This window comes from Magallana gigas, chromosome 2 (assembly GCF_963853765.1).
Source record: "Magallana gigas chromosome 2, xbMagGiga1.1, whole genome shotgun sequence".
Classification (NCBI taxonomy): domain Eukaryota; kingdom Metazoa; phylum Mollusca; class Bivalvia; order Ostreida; family Ostreidae; genus Magallana; species Magallana gigas.
Genome location: NC_088854.1, coordinates 3720604 through 3740242, shown reverse-complemented (window position 1 = coordinate 3740242; position 19639 = coordinate 3720604). Strand labels below are relative to the sequence as shown.

Here is a 19639-nt window from a genome sequence, read left to right as displayed (position 1 = left end):
CATCTTGTAAGGGTCACCTATCGCTGTGACCTTTCGATGACCTAGATATGCTCTAGTAATATATGTGTCTCTCTCGGATGACAGGAAGTAGGATATGTAAAGGTAATCACATTTTGGCTAATTATATACATGTAAACGATGTCAGTTTCCTTACATATTGTTTGGGATTGAATCAGGAGGTTTGAGGGTATGTTCCTTGTCCCATCTCTGTGTATGATCTCTAAAGTATTTATCCCTTTTATATACATGTATCATAATAACATCTAGAGTTGGTATGTTGTAATATTTACATATGTCATTGTATCTGTGTCAACTCTTTATTCTCATTCTATAACAGGGGAAGCTCCAGTGTCACTTTTTCTGTATAAAACTCTGTATGGCAGATATCCATAATTTACCTTTGCTCTATTTTTATTGACTTACCAATACTTCATATTTTACTGTTTATTACATTCCATTTATTGGTTAAGGAATGTTTTGACTGGCAGGTAAATTCCAACCTGTCATGGTTTTAATTGTCTGCTTTTATTTCCCAGCCGGTGACCATTGAGGAGGTAGAGAAGGCCGCCCAGTACAGAATCTCACCCCTGGCCATGAGTATGGTCAAACCGCCAGACCCCGAACTGATGCAAGGACTGTCCCTGGCTGCTCAACGAGAGCTCATGGCTCAGCATGCTGAAAAAGTCATGTCTCAGCCCAACTCGAGACAGGGCTCCAGTGTTGATCTGTCCGATAAGTCACAGTCCTCATCCGATCTCAGCAAACAAAGCTCTGAGAAAGGTGAGTCAATGGGGTAGGGGATGTGTTAAGACATCAAGCTAAATCATACGGGGTCCTAGCTATGCAAGTAAAATGTTAGACACCAAGCTAAATCATACAGGGTCTTAGCTATGCAAGCAAAATGTTAGGACATCAAGCTAAATCATACAGGGTCCTAGCTATGCAAGTAAAATGTAAGGACATCAAGCTAAATCATACAGGGTCCTAGCTATGCAAGTAAAATGTTAGGACACCAAGCTAAATCATACAGGGTCCTAGCTATGCAAGTAAAATGTAAGGACATCAAGCTAAATCATACAGGGTCCTAGCTATGCAAGTAAAATGTAAGGACATCAAGCTAAATCATACAGGGTCCTAGCTATGCAAGTAAAATGTAAGGACATCAAGCTAAATCATACAGGGTCCTAGCTATGCAAGTAAAATGTAAGGACATCAAGCTAAATCATACAGGGTCTTAGCTATGCAAGCAAAATGTTAGGACACCAAGCTAAATCATACGGGGTCCTAGCTATGCAAGTAAAATGTTAGGACATCAAGCTAAATCATACGGGGTCTTAGCTATGCAAGTAAAATGTTAGGACATCAAGCTAAATCATACAGGGTCCTAGCTATGCAAGTAAAATGTTAGACACCAAGCTAAATCATACAGGGTCCTAGCTATGCAAGCAAAATGTTAGGACATCAAGCTAAATCATACGGGGTCTTAGCTATGCAAGCAAAATGTAAGGACATCAAGCTAAATCATACAGGGTCCTAGCTATGCAAGTAAAATGTTAGGACACCAAGCTAAATCATACAGGGTCCTAGCTATGCAAGTAAAATGTAAGGACATCAAGCTAAATCATACAGGGTCCTAGCTATGCAAGTAAAATGTAAGGACATCAAGCTAAATCATACAGGGTCCTAGCTATGCAAGTAAAATGTAAGGACATCAAGCTAAATCATACAGGGTCCTAGCTATGCAAGTAAAATGTAAGGACATCAAGCTAAATCATACAGGGTCTTAGCCATGCAAGCAAAATGTTAGGACATCAAGCTAAATCATACAGGGTCCTAGCTATGCAAGTAAAATGTTAGGACACCAAGCTAAATCATACAGGGTCCTAGCTATGCAAGCAAAATGTTAGGACATCAAGCTAAATCATACAGGGTCCTAGCTATGCAAGTAAAATGTTAGGACATCAAGCTAAATCATACAGGGTCCTAGCTAAGCAAGCAAAATGTTAGGACACCAAGCTAAATCATACGGGGTCCTAGCTATGCAAGTAAAATGTCAGGACACCAAGCTAAATCATACAGGGTCCTAGCTATGCAAGCAAAATGTTAGGACACCAAGCTAAATCATACGGGGTCCTAGCTATGCAAGTAAAATGTTAGGACATCAAGCTAAATCATACAGGGTCCTAGCTAAGCAAGCAAAATGTTAGGACACCAAGCTAAATCATACGGGGTCCTAGCTATGCAAGTAAAATGTCAGGACACCAAGCTAAATCATACAGGGTTCAAGCCAAGAAAGGTTCCTGGGCATCATCATGTCTGGATACTAAACAAAACTGTACTGTGTCTTATCTAATGAATACTGTTTTGTTAAAAACTCAAATTCTAAAGCATGTGAAAACTTGTAGAATTGTATTTTGCTAGATAAAAACTTATAAAAAACTTATAATGATCATAGCTATTGATTAAAAGATTAGATCTGTCATCAAATTTTAAATTATCTTCAATAAATCTGCAGTGAAATGATTTTCGTAGCTAAGCAAGTGTCATAAGCTTGTCTAGATGTTGACAATAATTTGGAAACAGGGAAACAATAATTTTATCGAGGGATTTGTATTCTGTCACATGAAGGAAGGTATAATCATAATATACCTTTTTTAAAGAATTACTGTGTTTAGATAATCCAGTAGCTGATAGCACGACTAAAGCAGTATACACCTCATGAATAGGCCCACAGGAAGATATGAATGTTTGTAGAAGTCTTCAAAGTGGGACCTTTATTATTGAGGCATATTTATGATAGTCATCTTTAAACTTCCTTAAAAAATTTGTAATGAGTTAATGGGGTTTATTTACTTTGTAGAGGAGTCCTTGAGCAGCAAGCCTGTGGAACAGCAACTGAACAAGAGTATCTCCAAGTCGGAGAGTGATGTGAAGAGCATTCTCAGGTCTGACGGTGGCAAGGGCGGAGAGGAGCCGAGGAGTATCCTGAAGCACCACCATGTGGAGACGCACGAGGAGCTCAAGAGGATCATGTTAGAGAGGGAAGAACACAGCAGGAGTATACTGAAATCCAGCAGTCCTAACCAGGGCTCAGAACAGAAAGGGATTCTGAAAACACCGAGAGGGAAGGGCGAGGAAGGGGAGGGGGAAGAAGAGGAGAAAGGAGGTGTGCAGGAGGAGATTGTGAAGGGGGCATTGAGGACTGCAGGGGTAGAGGACCTCGGAAGTGACTCAGAACCAAAGGGTATTCTGAAAAAGGAGAGTAGCTTTGAAGTGAAAAAGTCAGAGCCTGAGAAGAGTGTGTTGAAGGAAAGTACATTCGAGGTTCATAAAGAGGAACCAGAGAGGAGTGTTCTCAAGGAGAGCAGTTTTGAGGTTCCCAAGTCTGAACCTGAAAAAGGAGTGTTGAAATCTTCCCATCACAAGGATGATGCTGATGTTCATGGAATCTTAAAGAAAGACCATGAAGAGGAAGTGAAGAAATCCGGTTTGGAGGAGGTGAGGAGGACAGAGGAGAAGTCACCATCACCAGAACGAAAGTCAGCGAGTGGATGTGCTGCCTCAATCCGCAGGAGAAAGGACCCCAGGTTGCAAGAAAGGTAGGGAATTCACAAAGGCTACTTAACTAACTACAACATACATCTTATGTTTCGAGCCTTTCCATGTTTCTCAATTTAAACAGTCAATAGAATTGGTCTAAGAATATTTTTTTTTTTTACCAAAGACCTATTAAAGAAATGTTTGTTTGGTGTCCAAAGAAATAGGATAAAGGCTGTGTCTTTTTATTTGTGAACATGTTTATGTATTGTGCTGATTTTTTATACTGTTGGTCTGCATTCTCTATATAATTATGAAAGTTATCCATGCAAAAAGTAACACTGCATTTTCTGTTTATGATTGTGGGGCTGTGACTAGGTTATGTTATGTTACGAGACTGTTGGAAGGACTAGATTATGGTATGTTATGTGTGTGTTATGAGACTGTTGGGTAATGTATGATCAGCTTTGATGGATGAGGTTACAGAAATCAAAGTGCACTCACTGGAAAATCAGGCCATGAAGAAGGGGCCACAAAATGTCCGAATAGAATGTTTACTTTCACCAATAGGGCAACGCTATTTTGGTAAACTAATTTATAATAGGCTTATAAGTTCAGATCATTTTATTTTCTTCTGTGTTACCTTTGGCCAGACAATCTACACCATCTTATGTCAACAACTCCCCGTGGGGGGCCCCAGGACACAATGTACACTCAGCCCAGACTGATAGTCATATTGAACTGCAATCAAGTTTATTAGTTTACTTAGGACTGCGTGAAAGTTATAAACTCTCTACACACAAAGGCCGGCCCGACTATTAGAGAGCAATTTGTCCCTCAGGAAATGGAGATTTTACGCCTATTTATGGATAACAGGAAATAGAGGACACACATAGATACCCGGGCCTTTCATTACTTAATTGTTATTTTACAGTGTTTTCATAAAATGTACTAAATTTATCTGTGTGTGCAGATTTTACAGGAAGTGTCAAATGATGGGTTTTTATATACAGCGTACAATATTAAGTGTTTCATCAGGAATTAAAAATTTGGCAATGTTATGTGGAGGATAAGGGATTATCAGAAATGACGGTTTACACGTAATTACAATTAGAGGGTGTTTTATAATTGCACATAAATGTAACTCTGGGAGGAAAAGGTCCAGCAATTGGTTTGTGAAGCTTGTTTCCTGCACTAAAAAGAGACAGGCAAAAGCTTATCCCTGGATGAGTTGATTTTACATTTTAAGCAAGACTGATCAAGTTAAAGTCAGTGCGATGATTCGGATGTAAGGCCGGCTAACTAGACGGTCGTAGCAGCAAACAGGAAACCGCACGGATGTTAGCGGTGGTGCTTGTAGTTAGTAAAAGAGAGCTCAGTTGGGGATTAGTATCAGTGAGAAAAAATAATGTGATATAGACTCATCAGCGTGGTGACATTTTGTTTTCATTGTGCATTCGATTCCCTGTGTAGACGTCGTGGATGTAGGATTGGTCCTTACATACTGCGAAAATGCCCAAGTTTGGACAGGATATGATTGCTAACCTTATCCTGAAATTTGAATCGAAATCCAACAAATCAAAACAGAAATTGGAATCTAAAACAAAGTCTTCCCCTGCAAGGTTTGTCTGTTGTGAAAATCTTTTCATTCTTTTGTGAGATTTAGTGGATCAAGACATATGCAGCATTGATTTGTTTGACATATAGATTTATGTGAACTTCATCACTGGGTGATTGGACATATGAACTCAGCATGAGTGTCTATATCTGTGGCTTTATATTGTCATTGATATATAAGGTGCATCAGAGAGTTGAGATTGACCCCGTTTTCCATTTTGATTTTTGATGCATACATTTTACTGCTACTTTTGTGTATTATTATAATCTTATTATAATTGTTATAGTATAATACTATTATACTGCATGGTTTAAATACTAATCTAGAAATCATCATTTTCCTTGTATTAGTAGTTTTTGTACAATTTAGATTCCTCACCCAGCCAAATGACAAGACCTCCCCAGAAAAATCTCCTGAAGGGTCTCCCAAACTCCGCTACGGGGCGACACGCCACAAGACTCAGCCTATCACACCCGAGGAGAAGAGAGAGGCTGAGGGGGGCCAGTCCTCGGAAGTCAAAGTCTCCGTCAGAGACAGGTACAAAGTCAATGTCAGTTGTATCAATGTTATAGTACCCGTAATATCAGTATTCAAAGACAGGTACAGAGGAGATAAATATCAGTTATCAATATCAGTAGTCAAAGACAGGTACGTACAGAGTATATCAATATCAGTCATCGATATCAATATAATTTATATCAATAGTCATATAATGAGAGATTGTGCTGAATTTATTATCTACTGTGGGCAACACTCGATATTCAGGAAGTGGTTAGGCCCTACACTTCATGTTCAGGAAGTGAGAAAAGTAAGGGATAACAGAGGGCAAATAATGTTATCTGAAAAGACAAGCAAAACAACATGTGTTGGATGTAATTTTACCCCCTAATATCATCAGTGTCACAAAAATTAATTATTCAAAACTTATTTATCATATAAATGTTTTGTTAAGGTTAAGTCTGTTGAAAAAGAGTGGGGAGGAGGAATGGAAGAAGCGGGTGTCCAAGCCAGCCGAACTTCAGGCGGAGGAGGTGGAGGTCAAGCTAAGGGAGAAGAGGGCTCTGGATGCCCCCCGCCCTCACAGCATCGCTGACCGACTCAACCTGCTGGAGACCTCGCAGATCGGCTGGAAGGGCCGCGTGGAGGAGAACGATGCCAAGCGGTTCACGGTGGCCCATAAACTGGCTGGTGAGTGGGTGGGGCTCTCCAAGGGAGTTTGGGTTGATGGGTGATCTATCCACGGGAGTGTGGGCTGACTAATCGTTGAATTCAATTAAAATGATATTAAAGAAATGCAGCGTTTGTTCTCAGCTTTGCTCTAGAAGTTGAAAAAACTTGCACGCTATAAATTATTTATAATGGGACTGAACCTTTTAAATTACTAACATCATCATCTGTACAGAAAGAACATCAAACGGTATGAATATTCTTGATCATTGAAAATTACAGTAAAACAATGTTTGATATATTTTCATTTGATGGATGCCTTTGATTATAATTACACATCTGTTAGTCTACAAGTACTTGGTGTTCCTTCCTTGGGTGGGACCAAGGCACTTTGGTTCCACTCTTGTATTTTATGTACTTTGATTACACAATCAGAACTTCACTGTGAACTTTGATTGAACTTGCATTATGTACTTTGTGTAAGCTCTTCATATCAAATTTGTGACTCAAGGCATATTTTGATTAGTGAATTTTTACACTTCTTGTATTATTTTGGAACATCATTGGGTATTATGTTCACACTATTTGTGTCATGTTGGAGCAACTTTATTGCGTGGACCCTGAGGTCCACGCAGAAAATATATAAGCAAGGTTAAACCGGATGCTATGGGGAAAAATTCAGCCTCGAATGAGCTAGCCTGGTTCCTGTGCTTAATGGGTAGCTCAGGGAACCAGGCTAGCACACGTTTATCTGAATCGGGATCGGGATTCCGTGCCATATGCACATATAAGTTCAAAGGAGCTGTAATTGTAAAGTTGTCGGTAAACAGTACAGAAACAAAGTATTTCTTTTAAAGAAATGATTGGCATGTGATATGAACTATCAGTATTATGAAATAAGTTAATGTTATGCCGAAACTACAACATGCATCAAATAGCATAATTTGCAATGTTTTGTTGTTTACCAAATACACATGTAACTTAACTTTACATTTATAGTAGGCAAGGCCAAAGAACTTCCCGATTAATTTTTTTTAAGCATTTAAGTATGATTGAATAATTATGTCACTATAAAAGTTTAAATCTCAAGAAAAATGCATCAAAATATGAAATTTTTAATTTACACAAAGCTGTCACTACATAGTTAACAAAGTAGTGCGAATCGTAATGTGTGCACAAATAATAGAATTCACCAAATGCCTGATACTATTTATGCAAACTTCATTCATAGATAGATCATAATTATTTCAGAAATATGAATCCTTTAAATTCTGAGCTAAAAAGTCAGAGCTATACATACATGTATACGTAATACAACGTACAAATTTAGTGGTTAAAAGGAGAGGGCTAGAGTTGGTGGAATCTCTGATAATCTTAAGGCTTTCACGTTTTCGTTGGAAACACATGCAAATGGTCCACGTATTGTAGTCCTTTTTTAAAGGACAGCAACTTGTTTTCTTCATTTATGCTCTTTACCGTATATTTTGTTTGGGCATCAACGCATATTTTTAATATAGTCTTTGTATTATGTTGAGCCTCATTTTGAACTTTCTCGTTTTACAGGTCAAGTGGAGGAGAGTCCATTGATGAAGAAGCTGAGGGAGCGATCCAAGCGAGGTACTCTCCCTTTGTGCTGTGGTGAACACCCTTAATATGTATACAGTGTTGTTGCTACTCAGACAATTATATACAGCAGATGTATACAGCGTGCTGTGTTAACTCATTCTCTACTGTGTGCTGTGGTCACTTTCACAGCTTCTCTAAAATTTTAAAATCAAATTAGGGGCATATAACTAAAAATTGAGGATGTAAATAAATTCCTCTCATTACTTGAAAAAGTACATGTCAGGGAGTTAATGTTGTCTGAGAGAGATTATATTAAAGTAAGAATATGTCTGATGCCGTTAAGCATGGGTGGAGTTTAGTAATTTGTAAACATTATGTATCATTAGTAGTGACTTGTTTGGAATGCCAGGTAATAGGGGTCTACGATTGATTGTATAAAGGGTGTTTAATGAATGATTTGCTTGCTTTAATTATATAATCAGCTAGTCACTGTTGTATCACTCTCAGCAATTCAAAGCATTTCAAAAATCAGATTGCTAAAAACATTGAAAGAAAACTACAATAAATTGAAGAATTGAATTTTGAATGGAAGACAAACACTATCATATTATTTGGATTTTAGATTTCAAATTCATAATAACGGAACAAAAATAATGCAATGAAAATTCAGTCAAACTTCCAATCAAGAGCGGAATAAAACTCTTTAACTGGTGTTGACACATGATATATCGGAGATGAAATGCTTAGAATGCTGAGGAGATGGTATCACCTCATTAATGATGATTGGCCAGGCTTTTTGTGGACATCACCTAACACACGGAGCACTGTGCATTCATTTTACAGAGTCCGAATCTGAGTCCGGCTCCCCCGATATCTTGTCACCTTCGACCCCTACACGAGACTTGCCAAAAATCCCCCTTCCAAAGACAATCATATCAGGTAAGAGATCACGTCACAGAAAACCAGAGGTCACCTAAAGGTCACCTAGAGGTCAGCAAGGACCAGAGTAGGTATAACCATCATAAAGGGAATTCAGTACTCATAATACATCTGTATTCACTAATTTGATGTAATTTGTTTAAATAATTTATTCATTTTGTAATTCATCATAAAGGAATATGATCATACATGATTGGGCTGGACTATATATAAATTGATTGAAATTGTATTCATTTACATCCAACTATACTGGCACTAAAAATGCACTAATTGCTTTGGTGGTGAATAGATTTTGCTCTTCGAAGTTTACATCTATATTTAGTGTACTACAAATAACACGCTATCGTCATTATACAGTTTTATTTTATTCACGTCAATGTGTATGATAATCACATGTTATAAAGTAGAGATACTTCAGTTTCTGCTTGAATTAAGAGATCATCATTAGAGAACTAGATATTAGTAGATACTAGACCGTCTGTTGCAAGGCTGAGGCTGTTGGTCAGATGAGGAATGATCTTCAGTGTGGCTAATTTCGTGTTTTTTCTGCTAGGTCCTCCGGTAGAGGCTGAAACCGAGGCCAAACCAAAGGAAGTGAAAGTGGGCATCACCATGGCAGCAGAGGAGGTGAAGGCGCCAGTGAAGGTGGAGGTCCCCTCTATGGATGATGAAGTCCTCAAGTCCTTCTTCAGACATTCCTCAGAAACTTCAGAGGTTCATGAGAAGATTGATGTCACTGTGGAAGACTTTAACGAGCTCTTCATCATTGCTAATGACATGTAAGTGAAGCTGTGGTAATAAATTTCTAAATAAAACAGTAAGGCACAAACTAACTTACTTTTAATGTGAATAGACTGTGAACACTTTGATACACATTGATGTCATTAAAACAATACCGGTTTATCAAATCTGGTTTCTTATGTAATTGTTTTTGATAAACAGTTTCTAAAATTAAGTTTGTTTTAACCTTTGTATATATAGGTTACCTACTATGAGAAAGATTCGTCCAAAGCGTAAACACGCGACCTCGGTCAGAAATCCACTGAAGACAACTTCAGTAGAGATCAGAACAGAGTACGAAGAGGTCAAAATGGGATACGCAGAACTGGAGATCAGACGCAAACAAAAAGAGAAAAGTAAGGGATTATGAATTAAACTTATAGTAATAATGACATGATAAGGAAGATTTTATAGACACAGATTATTTTATCCTTTTTACCTTCAATGTCATATTGATAACTGACCTCAAATAATTTCCAAGAGAATGGAATTCTTATTCGCTGGTCAATGTATAAATCTAACTTTCTGGTTAATGTAGAATTTTAATTTTTGTTTTTGTTTATGTAGAATCTTTATTCTCTGGTTACTGAAAAATTCTCTTGTTAATTCTTTCTCTTGTTTACTTATAGTTGCAGATAAAGCTGGTTTCGCTGAGGCAGCACTGGCAGGCTTAGCCAGCAAAGAGAACTTTGCCCGTGTGTCATTACGTAAGACTGGGGAGCCCGGCATGGGTCTGCCCTCCCGCCTTGATCCGTACAAGGACCTAATGCTGATCCATGTCAAAGGAAGGCGCAAGGTTCAAATCCGCTTAGTGGAGCCGTCAGCTAAATCCATAAACAGCGGAGACTGCTACATCCTGGTCACTCCAGACAAAGTCATTACCTGGGTGGGAGAGTTTGCCAATGTCATTGAGAAGGCCAAGGTAGGAGTGACATGTTGAATCACCTTTGTCATCGTCAATAACTGAAAACATCATCTATGGTAAAATTAAAATGATTGTTTTTTAATGATATGAATATGTTGATGAGATGTGTTTGGTTTCTGTAGGCTGCAGACATTGCCACCTTCATTGTCCAGAAGAAAGACCTGGGCACCAAGGCCACACTGGTGGAAACCGTGGAGGAAAAGCGACACCATCTAGGGACTGGGAAGAAATTCTGGTCAGCCATTGGGGGACTCAAAACTATATCATGTAAGTGTGAAACTGTGTACCATGGTTAGGGTTTGTAATGGGAAAATAAACCCACATCATTAAGGTGTGGCTAAAATAAACTTTTGTCAATATATCTACTGGAGAATGCCTCGTTACAGATATAAGTAGATATTATTGAGAGGTGAATGATAAACACCACAATGTATGTGTTGTTGTTTGTAGCTGCGGGTCCCACCGAGGAAGACGAGCTGTATGAGAACCACATCATGGCGTCCAATATGGTGTACAAGCTGGAGAACAACTCTCTGGTGCCCTATCAGGAATACTGGGGTGGTCAGCCCAAACAAGAAATGCTCAAAAAGGACCAGGTCAGTTCTACTAGATCAGTATAGAGGAAATAAGAATAATCTATCGATTCGTCTCGCTAAACAAAACTGAATTGTATAGCAATTTTCAATACATTATTTGGAGAGATTTCTGATGTCTCTATTGTCTTAAACAGGTGCTTGTCTTTGACTTTGGGACTGAACTCTACGTCTGGCAAGGAAAGGCTGTCAAACCTGAGAGACGTAAAATGGGGGTTAAACTAGCGCGACAGTTGTATGAGAAAGGTTATGACTACAGTGCATGCGACATAAACCCAATGTCCCCGCTATCCAGTGAGTTGTCCTCCATGGTTTTTGTTTACAAGTACTTTCAAGCCTTTGATTGATTGTTTATTCTGTGGTATTCATTGTTCAAGATGTTCATTAACAATCACCCAATTTACTAGATATATACCGTATATATTTGTTGTCAAACAGCAGACAAGCTGATTTTAAACGTGTGTCTCTGAACCAAACTTTACTAACAAGACACGCCCAGATTGTTGATCCTTTTGCTCCAGAAAGTTCTTGAGATGTAAATGTTCAGCCATTTTATTTTGGTTCCTGTTATGAAGCCCTGTTTTTATTGCTGCTTTTCATGTTTACCCAAGGAATTATGAACAAAGAGCTTTTCATGTTGTCCTTTTTTCAAAATTTTGCATCAGAAATACAAATGTACCATAGAATCAGTAGACCCTCTGCATACTCACTGTGTGTGTTCTGTTTGACAGCTGAGGAGATGGGGGGAATGCCTGCTGCAGCCAAAGAGAGGCCGGCCTGGTGTCTGTTTGGTAAGGTCAACCAGAATATGGAAACCATCCTGTTTAGAGAGAAGTTCTCTGATTGGCCGGACACCTCTCGGCTCATCAAGGTCAAAAGTCTGGACGCTGGAAGCAAGGTAGATATGAGAAGAACTGACAATTGCTGTTGCATTCCGTATCTTATCAGTGCTCTTCTTATTGAATTTCTGTGCAAAACTAAGACTGAGCTGTGACTGTTTTAGACGGATCTGACAGAATTGAAACCATATGATGCCAAGCTGATGATTCCCGTCAACAAAGGGGCTGTGTCACTTGTCCTCGAGGGATCCAATGTAGGACGAGGAAATGTCTGGTATGTACTGCACTTTTCTCTGGTTTATGTGACATCCGATTATATGGAAACACTGCCACCAGTCTCTGTCTGTGCTTACTTGTCCTGTGAATTGCCGTTCTATCTTGTAATCAATATGAAAATCTTTTTTTAGGCATGAGGATATGGAAGGGTTTATCAGAGAGCAGGACATCGTGACTCTTGGAGTGACCGTGTGGCATGTGTTGGAGTACGAGCATTACAAGATGCCGGACCCCAGCTTTGGTCAGTTCCACGATGGAGACACGTACGTCGTCAGGTGGCAGTACATGATTACAAGTAAAGGTGAGCTTACCCGCACTCTCACTGTTCTATTTGTAAAACATAAAATTAAGTACCTTCAATTTGTTTATAACAAACATTAGTCACAAATTTGGGTTTAAGTATGGCATTATTGTATGTTCTTGCAGGAATGAACTTGAAGGGTACACAGTCTAGAAAGTCTTTAGTGGGTCGAGAGAGGTGCGCCTATTTCTTCTGGCAAGGAAAGAACTCAACCATCAATGAAAAGGGAGCGTCTGCTCTGATGACAGTGGAATTGGATGAGGAGCGAGGACCCCAGGTAATCATACAGCTCACCGTGTTTCACACGAATCCGGGGCCTAGAAATACTGTATACAGGGTTATTTTCACCTTGTGTAATTTTTGCCCTTTTACACTTGCAAACAGTTTTGCTCCCTCTTGAATTCTGCAGAGAGATAATTTGAGAGATTGGGATTCGCCCAGTTTTAAATTCGCCCGTTGACATTAAGGGTGAAAAGGGCAAAAAGAAAACAAGGGCGGATATTTCACTGTATACAGTAAGTGTATAATAAAGATTTAGGACGATGTAGTTGACATGTTGGTTATGACTAATTGGCAATGTTGTCTGTGCTATACTTTTGATGAAACGAAATCTGTGTTGTAGGTCCGAGTGGCAGAAGGGAAAGAGATGCCGTGTTTCCTGAATCTGTTTAAGGGGAGAATGATAACTCACATTGGGAAGCGTGAAGATGAGGCCACCAACACTCAGGGGGCGTGGCGCTGTTACTGCGTGCGCGGCGAGTATGAGAACGAGACCTGTCTGATCGAGATCCCTATCGGCGCAGACAGACTGCGGAGTCGAGCCTCCTTCATCATGCTGAACGTCAAGTCGGGCCTGATGTTTGTGTGGCACGGCTGTAAGTCTCCACCCCACTGTAGAGAGATGGCCTCCAAGGCAGCAGAGAGACTCAAGGACAAGTAAGTGATTCCCAAGACATCAGCAATGCTTCCTTGTTGTATATTCTTTTTCGTGTGATAATTAATTTTATGCAATGCACATCTATAGTGAAGGAATTCCATGCTTTAGTGTTGATAGATAGTGTGTAGTTTGTGTTTACGATAAACAATTTCTCCTTGAAGGTGTCCACTGGAGGTTGGAGTCAAGGAAGGCATCTACATTCTGATCACTGAGATGGAGGAGGGATCTGAAAAACCCGAGTTATGGTCAGCCCTGGGGGTCAAGGCAAATACAAGGTCACTCTACTGCTCTCACATGACAGGTAAGTCATTAGGTACCCATGTAAGACTTGTGAATATGTTGTTCAAATATTAAGTAATAAGGTAATGAATTGAAGTTATATTGTTGATTCTTTTCCATTCAGATCCCACACCTTACGATTACACCTTACGTGTGTTCCACATGACCAGTGTTTCGGGTAACTTTGACGTCCACGAGATTCTGAATCCCTCCCGGTCCCCCGATCTCAGCACTCCGTTTCCTGTCCTCCAGGCAGACCTGTATAATGTGTCTCAACCGGGTGAGTGAAGGCCTTGTTAATTCGAAGGATTCACCAGCAGTCATACACTCTACACCACACTTCCTGAATAAAAACATTCATAAAACAAAACTTTTCTTTTCAATTCTCCAAACACCCTCAGTCACAATTTTGCCAAGCTACATGTAGTGTGGGGGTAATGGCACAGTTAGAGATGATTTCCTTTGCCTTTTCAGGTTTATTCTTGGTTGATGATGACAACATTGTATACCTCTGGCATGGCTGGTGGAAGGAAGCCGACGCTGAGGTAGAGAATGTCCACACAGGCTCCGCCAAATCCCGATTCAGTGCCGACCGCAAATGTGCAATAGAAACCGCCCTTCATTATTGTAAAGGTAGACATTATAGTCCAAGTTTAATAAACTTTCAGAGTATTGTTCATTTTTTGTGCAAGTGTACCACAGATGAGAATATAGATGTATCTGTTTCACAACTGGGATAGGAGCCATTTGGAATATGAAATTTAAGTGCTGATGAAATTTGTACTTGCCATTGTAGAGAAGAATCCAGAGTTACCCCCAAAGGCTGTAGCAGTGTATGCTGGTCTGGAGCCTCTGGATTTTACCAATCTTTTCCCATACTGGGATGTGGATGAATCTGCCAAATCTCTCAACCTCAGGGTAAGCATCTTCTGCTCATCATAATTTAATTCTTTCATAGAAAGTTAAATTTTTATGAAGTTTTAGACCTGACAAATGACAATACCTTACTTTGTGGTGTGCAGGATGGTAAACAAGATGGAGAGATGACTTCACTGGAGGATATACTGGGGAAAATGACAAAGACCCGCTACACGTACGAAGAACTGATGGAAGATGACCTCCCTGAAGGAGTGGATGCAAAACGCCTCGAATCCTATCTGGATGATGAGGAATTTGAGGAAATAATGGAGATCTCTCGTGAAGAGTTTTACAAACTTCCGCAGTGGAAACAAGACAAAATCAAACAACAAGTGGGACTGTTCTAAAGGCGGCCATTAGGGTACAAAAATGACAGCTCTGTAAACCTAGCAGTAAACCAATCCATAGCTACGATGGTGGTTCCCCCAAACAGTTGCCATGGTGATAGTGAACAAATCCATACATTGAACCGAACCCAAGCTACAGTATGAAGTCCAATTGAAACAAGAAATCCATGTTTGTTTAGACTAATTATGTGAGAGCAGTTACTAGTACAAGAAAGTAATTGATTTCATATGCCACTCCCATTTGTTGAAGTCATTCAGATTAATACACCTTTGAACAGATGTTGTAAACTCAGAGAGCACACTGTGCATTTTCTTATGTGAACAAAATTATTGAAGAGTACCTTTAATGTTGATCCATATCCCTCAAACTAGTCATTCTGATATTTAACATGGAATGAAGAACTATGTTGGCATTACCTTGTAAGAATAAGTACACCTATCATTAACCATCCGCTCATTACAAAACCACAAGCTTTCTGTGAACAGCAATCCACACTGTGATCATTGGCCTACTGTATGAACTGCAATATTCTGAGAGAAATGTCTTTCATGTATGTTTGTGTACCAAAGATGTACAAATCTTCCTCCTCCCCCAGCCGGGCTGGGTGGACTCCTGGTGCTGTCTCTATATCGCTGTGTATGTGTGAGGTCCCCGTAACATATCGCGCACCCGCTCAGCTTTTTACAGAAATTTTATTCAATGACTTATCCAACTTTTTAGCGACTTTAACCATTCAGATATTTCTCTTAACTCCCCCAGTTTAATCCTTGTACTCATTTAGTTTCTTTTGTTTTTCAAGGAATGATATCCATTACTCTATTTCCTGTTTCCAGAAGAATTTTATTCACTGCCAAATCCATTGAAGCATTTAACACCTCGGCTTTGTTAGAAATAACCAGTGTTTTTATTTAGTTCTGTGTGTACAATAACTTTCTTGGACAAAACCTATATTTTGATTTACAGAGATTTGTTCCAACAATTTTGACCTTAGGAAAAAGCATTGGGATGTTTCATTTGGTATTTTATAAGCAAAGCTTGTTAAATTTTATCAAGTTTTCAACAATTCTGATTTGCAATTGCTTGAATTATTGGCCAGTTTACTGTTTTGTTTTGTTTTTAATTTAAAAATTCAGCCCTTTTTTTTCTTTCTTTTTATCAATATGCAACCATAACTTTCAGCTTAAGTTAAAACTTGTTGGGTTTTTCAGAGATTATATTTATGCATATATTGTATTCTCTAACTTATGTAAAAGTTCATGGACCCGGCCAGGAGGACATGCTTATGAGATTTCTGGGTCTATACTTACTGATGCTAGCAATTTATTCCTTAAGCAACTGTGATCTTATTTTAGTGGTAGAGCCCTATGCCTGTTTGTATACATGAATATATTGTTAATGTCTGTATTGTTCTTTTGTATAAAAAGTGCTTCCAAAGTAAATTGTTACAAAGATGTCATCTGTTGTTATTGTTTTCTGTTAACCATGCAGTGGGCCTGTCAGAGCCTGACCCTCAGATTGCTGGGTATTTAGGGAGGCAGGATGACCATAAATTTCAAACTTCATTCAAGGTCACTGCACACCTTTTGACCACAGGCACTCTGTGAGTGAAGTTTGAGCCAGATTGGACCAAGGGGAGAGAAGATATACTCCAGACAAGGTTTTTTCATATAATTCTGCTATGACCTTCAGCTTCGACCTAGAAACATGATTCAAGGTCACTGCACACCCTTTATCCAAAAACACTGTGCGTAAAGTATGAGTAAGATTGGGCAAAGAGGGAAAAAGATATGCTCTGGAAAATTTTTAGATGGACAGAAGGATGCATGGGCGGAAGAATGGACGGAAGGAAGGACGGACAGACTTACTGATCACCATAGGGCGCCCGCAGAGCAAGGCCTCAATAATTATAATTCCTTACTAGAGGGTACCCTGTCACATTTAGAAATAGACTTGAAGTACACCCACGGTGATCTCTCTGTTGGAGGCACCGTGCATACAACAACCCCTTTTCCAAAACAAAAAAAAAAACCCAAAATATAAAAAAAAAACCACCCAACACCCCCCCCCCCAAAAAAAAAAGAAAGAAAGAAAGAGTAGGGCCTATAGGAAATTGCACATTATATACCTAACGTTTTACTGGTTGGATAATTTGCTTTTATAAAACATCCTGAATTGGCTTGGATACGTCTACTGATGTGACATAATTCCCAGTGTAAACTTAGTTAAAAGTGTTTTTTTTTATCTAATTATTTTGATTAACCCTTTCTCACTTACCAAAATCTGCCAAATTCAACAGTTCAGTGGTGCAAATTGTCCTCAACGCTCACAGTCAAGCGTGGACCCATAAAATATTGACGTCAAGTGCTTGTGTATTCAACCTACGAGGATTTACTTTTAGTTTAATAGTAAGTAAAATATGTAAAATATATGACGAATATTTTGCTTTTGTGCTTACACTCATGCATGTAAAAAAAAAATGACTGCCGCTCAGTGTTTCGAACTGCCAACCTGTCGGGTATAACTGGACCACTTGCTTGAATGAATCTTTATTTTTCTCATACCAAATCAACAGTACATGAGGTTCAAAAAAAAATATTTACAAATGCAAATGCTACACTTATATCATTTATCTATAGTCTGTCCCACAGGGGCTCTGTTGTCAGACACTTAAACATTTGTGTACATATGATACACATTTTTAAAATTAAAACGACGATAAAGGGCAATTTTAATGGTGGATTTTATTTAAATCCTGCATAACATTTCTTGAATGACCATTTTTATGATTTTTTTTTTAAATTTGGAAACAAGTAAATAAATAACAAATTTCCGTATCTGACAACCGAGTCCCTGTGAATAAAATAAACAAAAATTGTCATCAATCTTTCCATTTATCCGTTTTAAGAAATAGTATAATGTACCGCGCATCGACCAGAGACTAGGATAACTTCTTCTATTTACATTGCACGTGAAATTTCCCGACTAAGTCGGGGTCCAAAATTACATTTCTTAATGCGGGTATTACACAATAAGTGTTCCGACCCGTTCCGTCCGTCTATCCTGAGACTATTTGCATTTTCGATCTATATAATCCCTTTTTAAAAATATCAACAGTGTAAAAATTGTTAACATGTTTCATTTAACACAATTTCTTGAGTTGGTCAATTGTTTTTTATATTTTAAAAAAATTACGAACAAAATATATTATGGCAAATTAAAAATAAATTTCTAAACAATTGCAAAAGAGTAATTACGTATTAATCTCAATAAGATTATGTTATAAAGGGAAATAACTTTGCATATAAGCACATACAAACTTTTTTTAAAACTATGTATGGTGGCATAGTTCTGTCATCATACCCATGCACGAAAACGTTAACAATGGAGCGGAGCGGATCTTAAACCCTTGGATAACGAAGATGGAGGGTTGGCTATAAAGGTACACATGATTCAAACATTACGATATTTCGCATAATTGAAATAAAATCCCAATCTCGTTTTTTTTTCTTATTACGTGTTACTATATGACGCTTTGAACAACGCCACATATGTTTTGATTGGCTTTTAACTGAAGGTTAATTAAATGATGCTTAATCATGTTAATGTTAGTTCTCATGCGCCTGCGAGGAATGGTTTAAAATAGCAGATGTAACATTCCCGGCAGATGTACATGTAACATTCCCGTGCACACCTGAAAAACAAGGAGGTATAACCGGAAACGGTACAGCGTCCGTATATAGATGATGGCCGGGAGGATTAAGCCACTGTCATGTTGTAAATTTTGAATTCACCGGGTGGCAGTAAATACAAAATTTACAACATGACAACTAGTTGTAAATACAAAATTTACAACATAACACCACCGTGAAAGGAAATCTACAGACAGAACTTTTTCGTTTTTTTTGTTTGTTTGGTTTTTTTTTTTGCAATCTTTGCTAGATATTGATGCACAAAAATCATGTAAATATTCATGTATGCAAATGTTTTTGTCTGTCTCCTTTTAATCACACAACTATAGTTATTTGTATGCAATGTTAACAGTCATTACAGCAAGCAATCGGTTTGAATTTGATTTTATATTTTCGTAAAAACAATCACGAGAAATGCCATTTGTGATAATGAACATACACTGTTCCTAACTATGGTGGCATATTTATGCCCCTGTATGCAAGTTATTTTTCTACAAAATATGTTGATATGAGATATAAATATGTTGACATGCAAGATAGTTTTGTCAATATGCAACATAATTATGTTGACATGCAAGAAAATTGCAATCATATAAACATAATAAAATATCTAAAACAAATTTCGAATATTGCCCAAATGGGACTGCCAACGTGCTAGATGCAACTTATTTATGTCGACATGAGACTTATTATTGTCGACATGCGAGATAAATTATCTACATGCTACTTATGTCGATATGCAACTTATTCATGTTGACATGCAACTTATTCATGTTGACATGCGAGAAAATATGTTGACATGCAATTTAACATATCATGTCAACATGCAACTAGTTAATGTGAAAATGCATCTTAGTAATGTCGACATGCGAAATAAATATTATGTTGACATGCAACTTACTTATGTCGCCATGCAACTTATTTATG

At 38.4% G+C, this 19639-nt stretch overlaps 1 protein-coding gene across 15 annotated transcripts in view; it reads left to right on the top strand.

The window, feature by feature from the left end:
- LOC105321680 (serine-rich adhesin for platelets) overlaps positions 1-16479 on the top strand; it is a 65293-nt gene extending 48814 nt beyond the window's left edge. For 13 of the 15 annotated variants that reach the window (XM_066074581.1, XM_066074568.1, XM_066074576.1 and 10 more), the window contains 22 exons: positions 537-780; positions 2861-3599; positions 5525-5692; positions 6108-6343; positions 7886-7939; positions 8732-8827; positions 9381-9606; positions 9809-9963; positions 10237-10529; positions 10655-10799; positions 10983-11128; positions 11263-11419; positions 11857-12023; positions 12129-12238; positions 12372-12541; positions 12667-12818; positions 13164-13477; positions 13640-13779; positions 13882-14037; positions 14232-14390; positions 14554-14675; positions 14780-16479. In XM_066074581.1, the coding sequence (XP_065930653.1) occupies positions 537-780; positions 2861-3599; positions 5525-5692; positions 6108-6343; positions 7886-7939; positions 8732-8827; positions 9381-9606; positions 9809-9963; positions 10237-10529; positions 10655-10799; positions 10983-11128; positions 11263-11419; positions 11857-12023; positions 12129-12238; positions 12372-12541; positions 12667-12818; positions 13164-13477; positions 13640-13779; positions 13882-14037; positions 14232-14390; positions 14554-14675; positions 14780-15022 (4392 nt within the window). In that variant the 3' untranslated portion in view covers positions 15023-16479. The remainder of the gene's footprint in view (positions 1-536; positions 781-2860; positions 3600-5524; positions 5693-6107; positions 6344-7885; positions 7940-8731; positions 8828-9380; positions 9607-9808; positions 9964-10236; positions 10530-10654; positions 10800-10982; positions 11129-11262; positions 11420-11856; positions 12024-12128; positions 12239-12371; positions 12542-12666; positions 12819-13163; positions 13478-13639; positions 13780-13881; positions 14038-14231; positions 14391-14553; positions 14676-14779) is intronic. The other 2 variants (XM_066074569.1, XM_066074571.1) reach the window with 2 other exon arrangements.
- The last annotated feature ends 3160 nt before the right edge of the window (positions 16480-19639 follow it).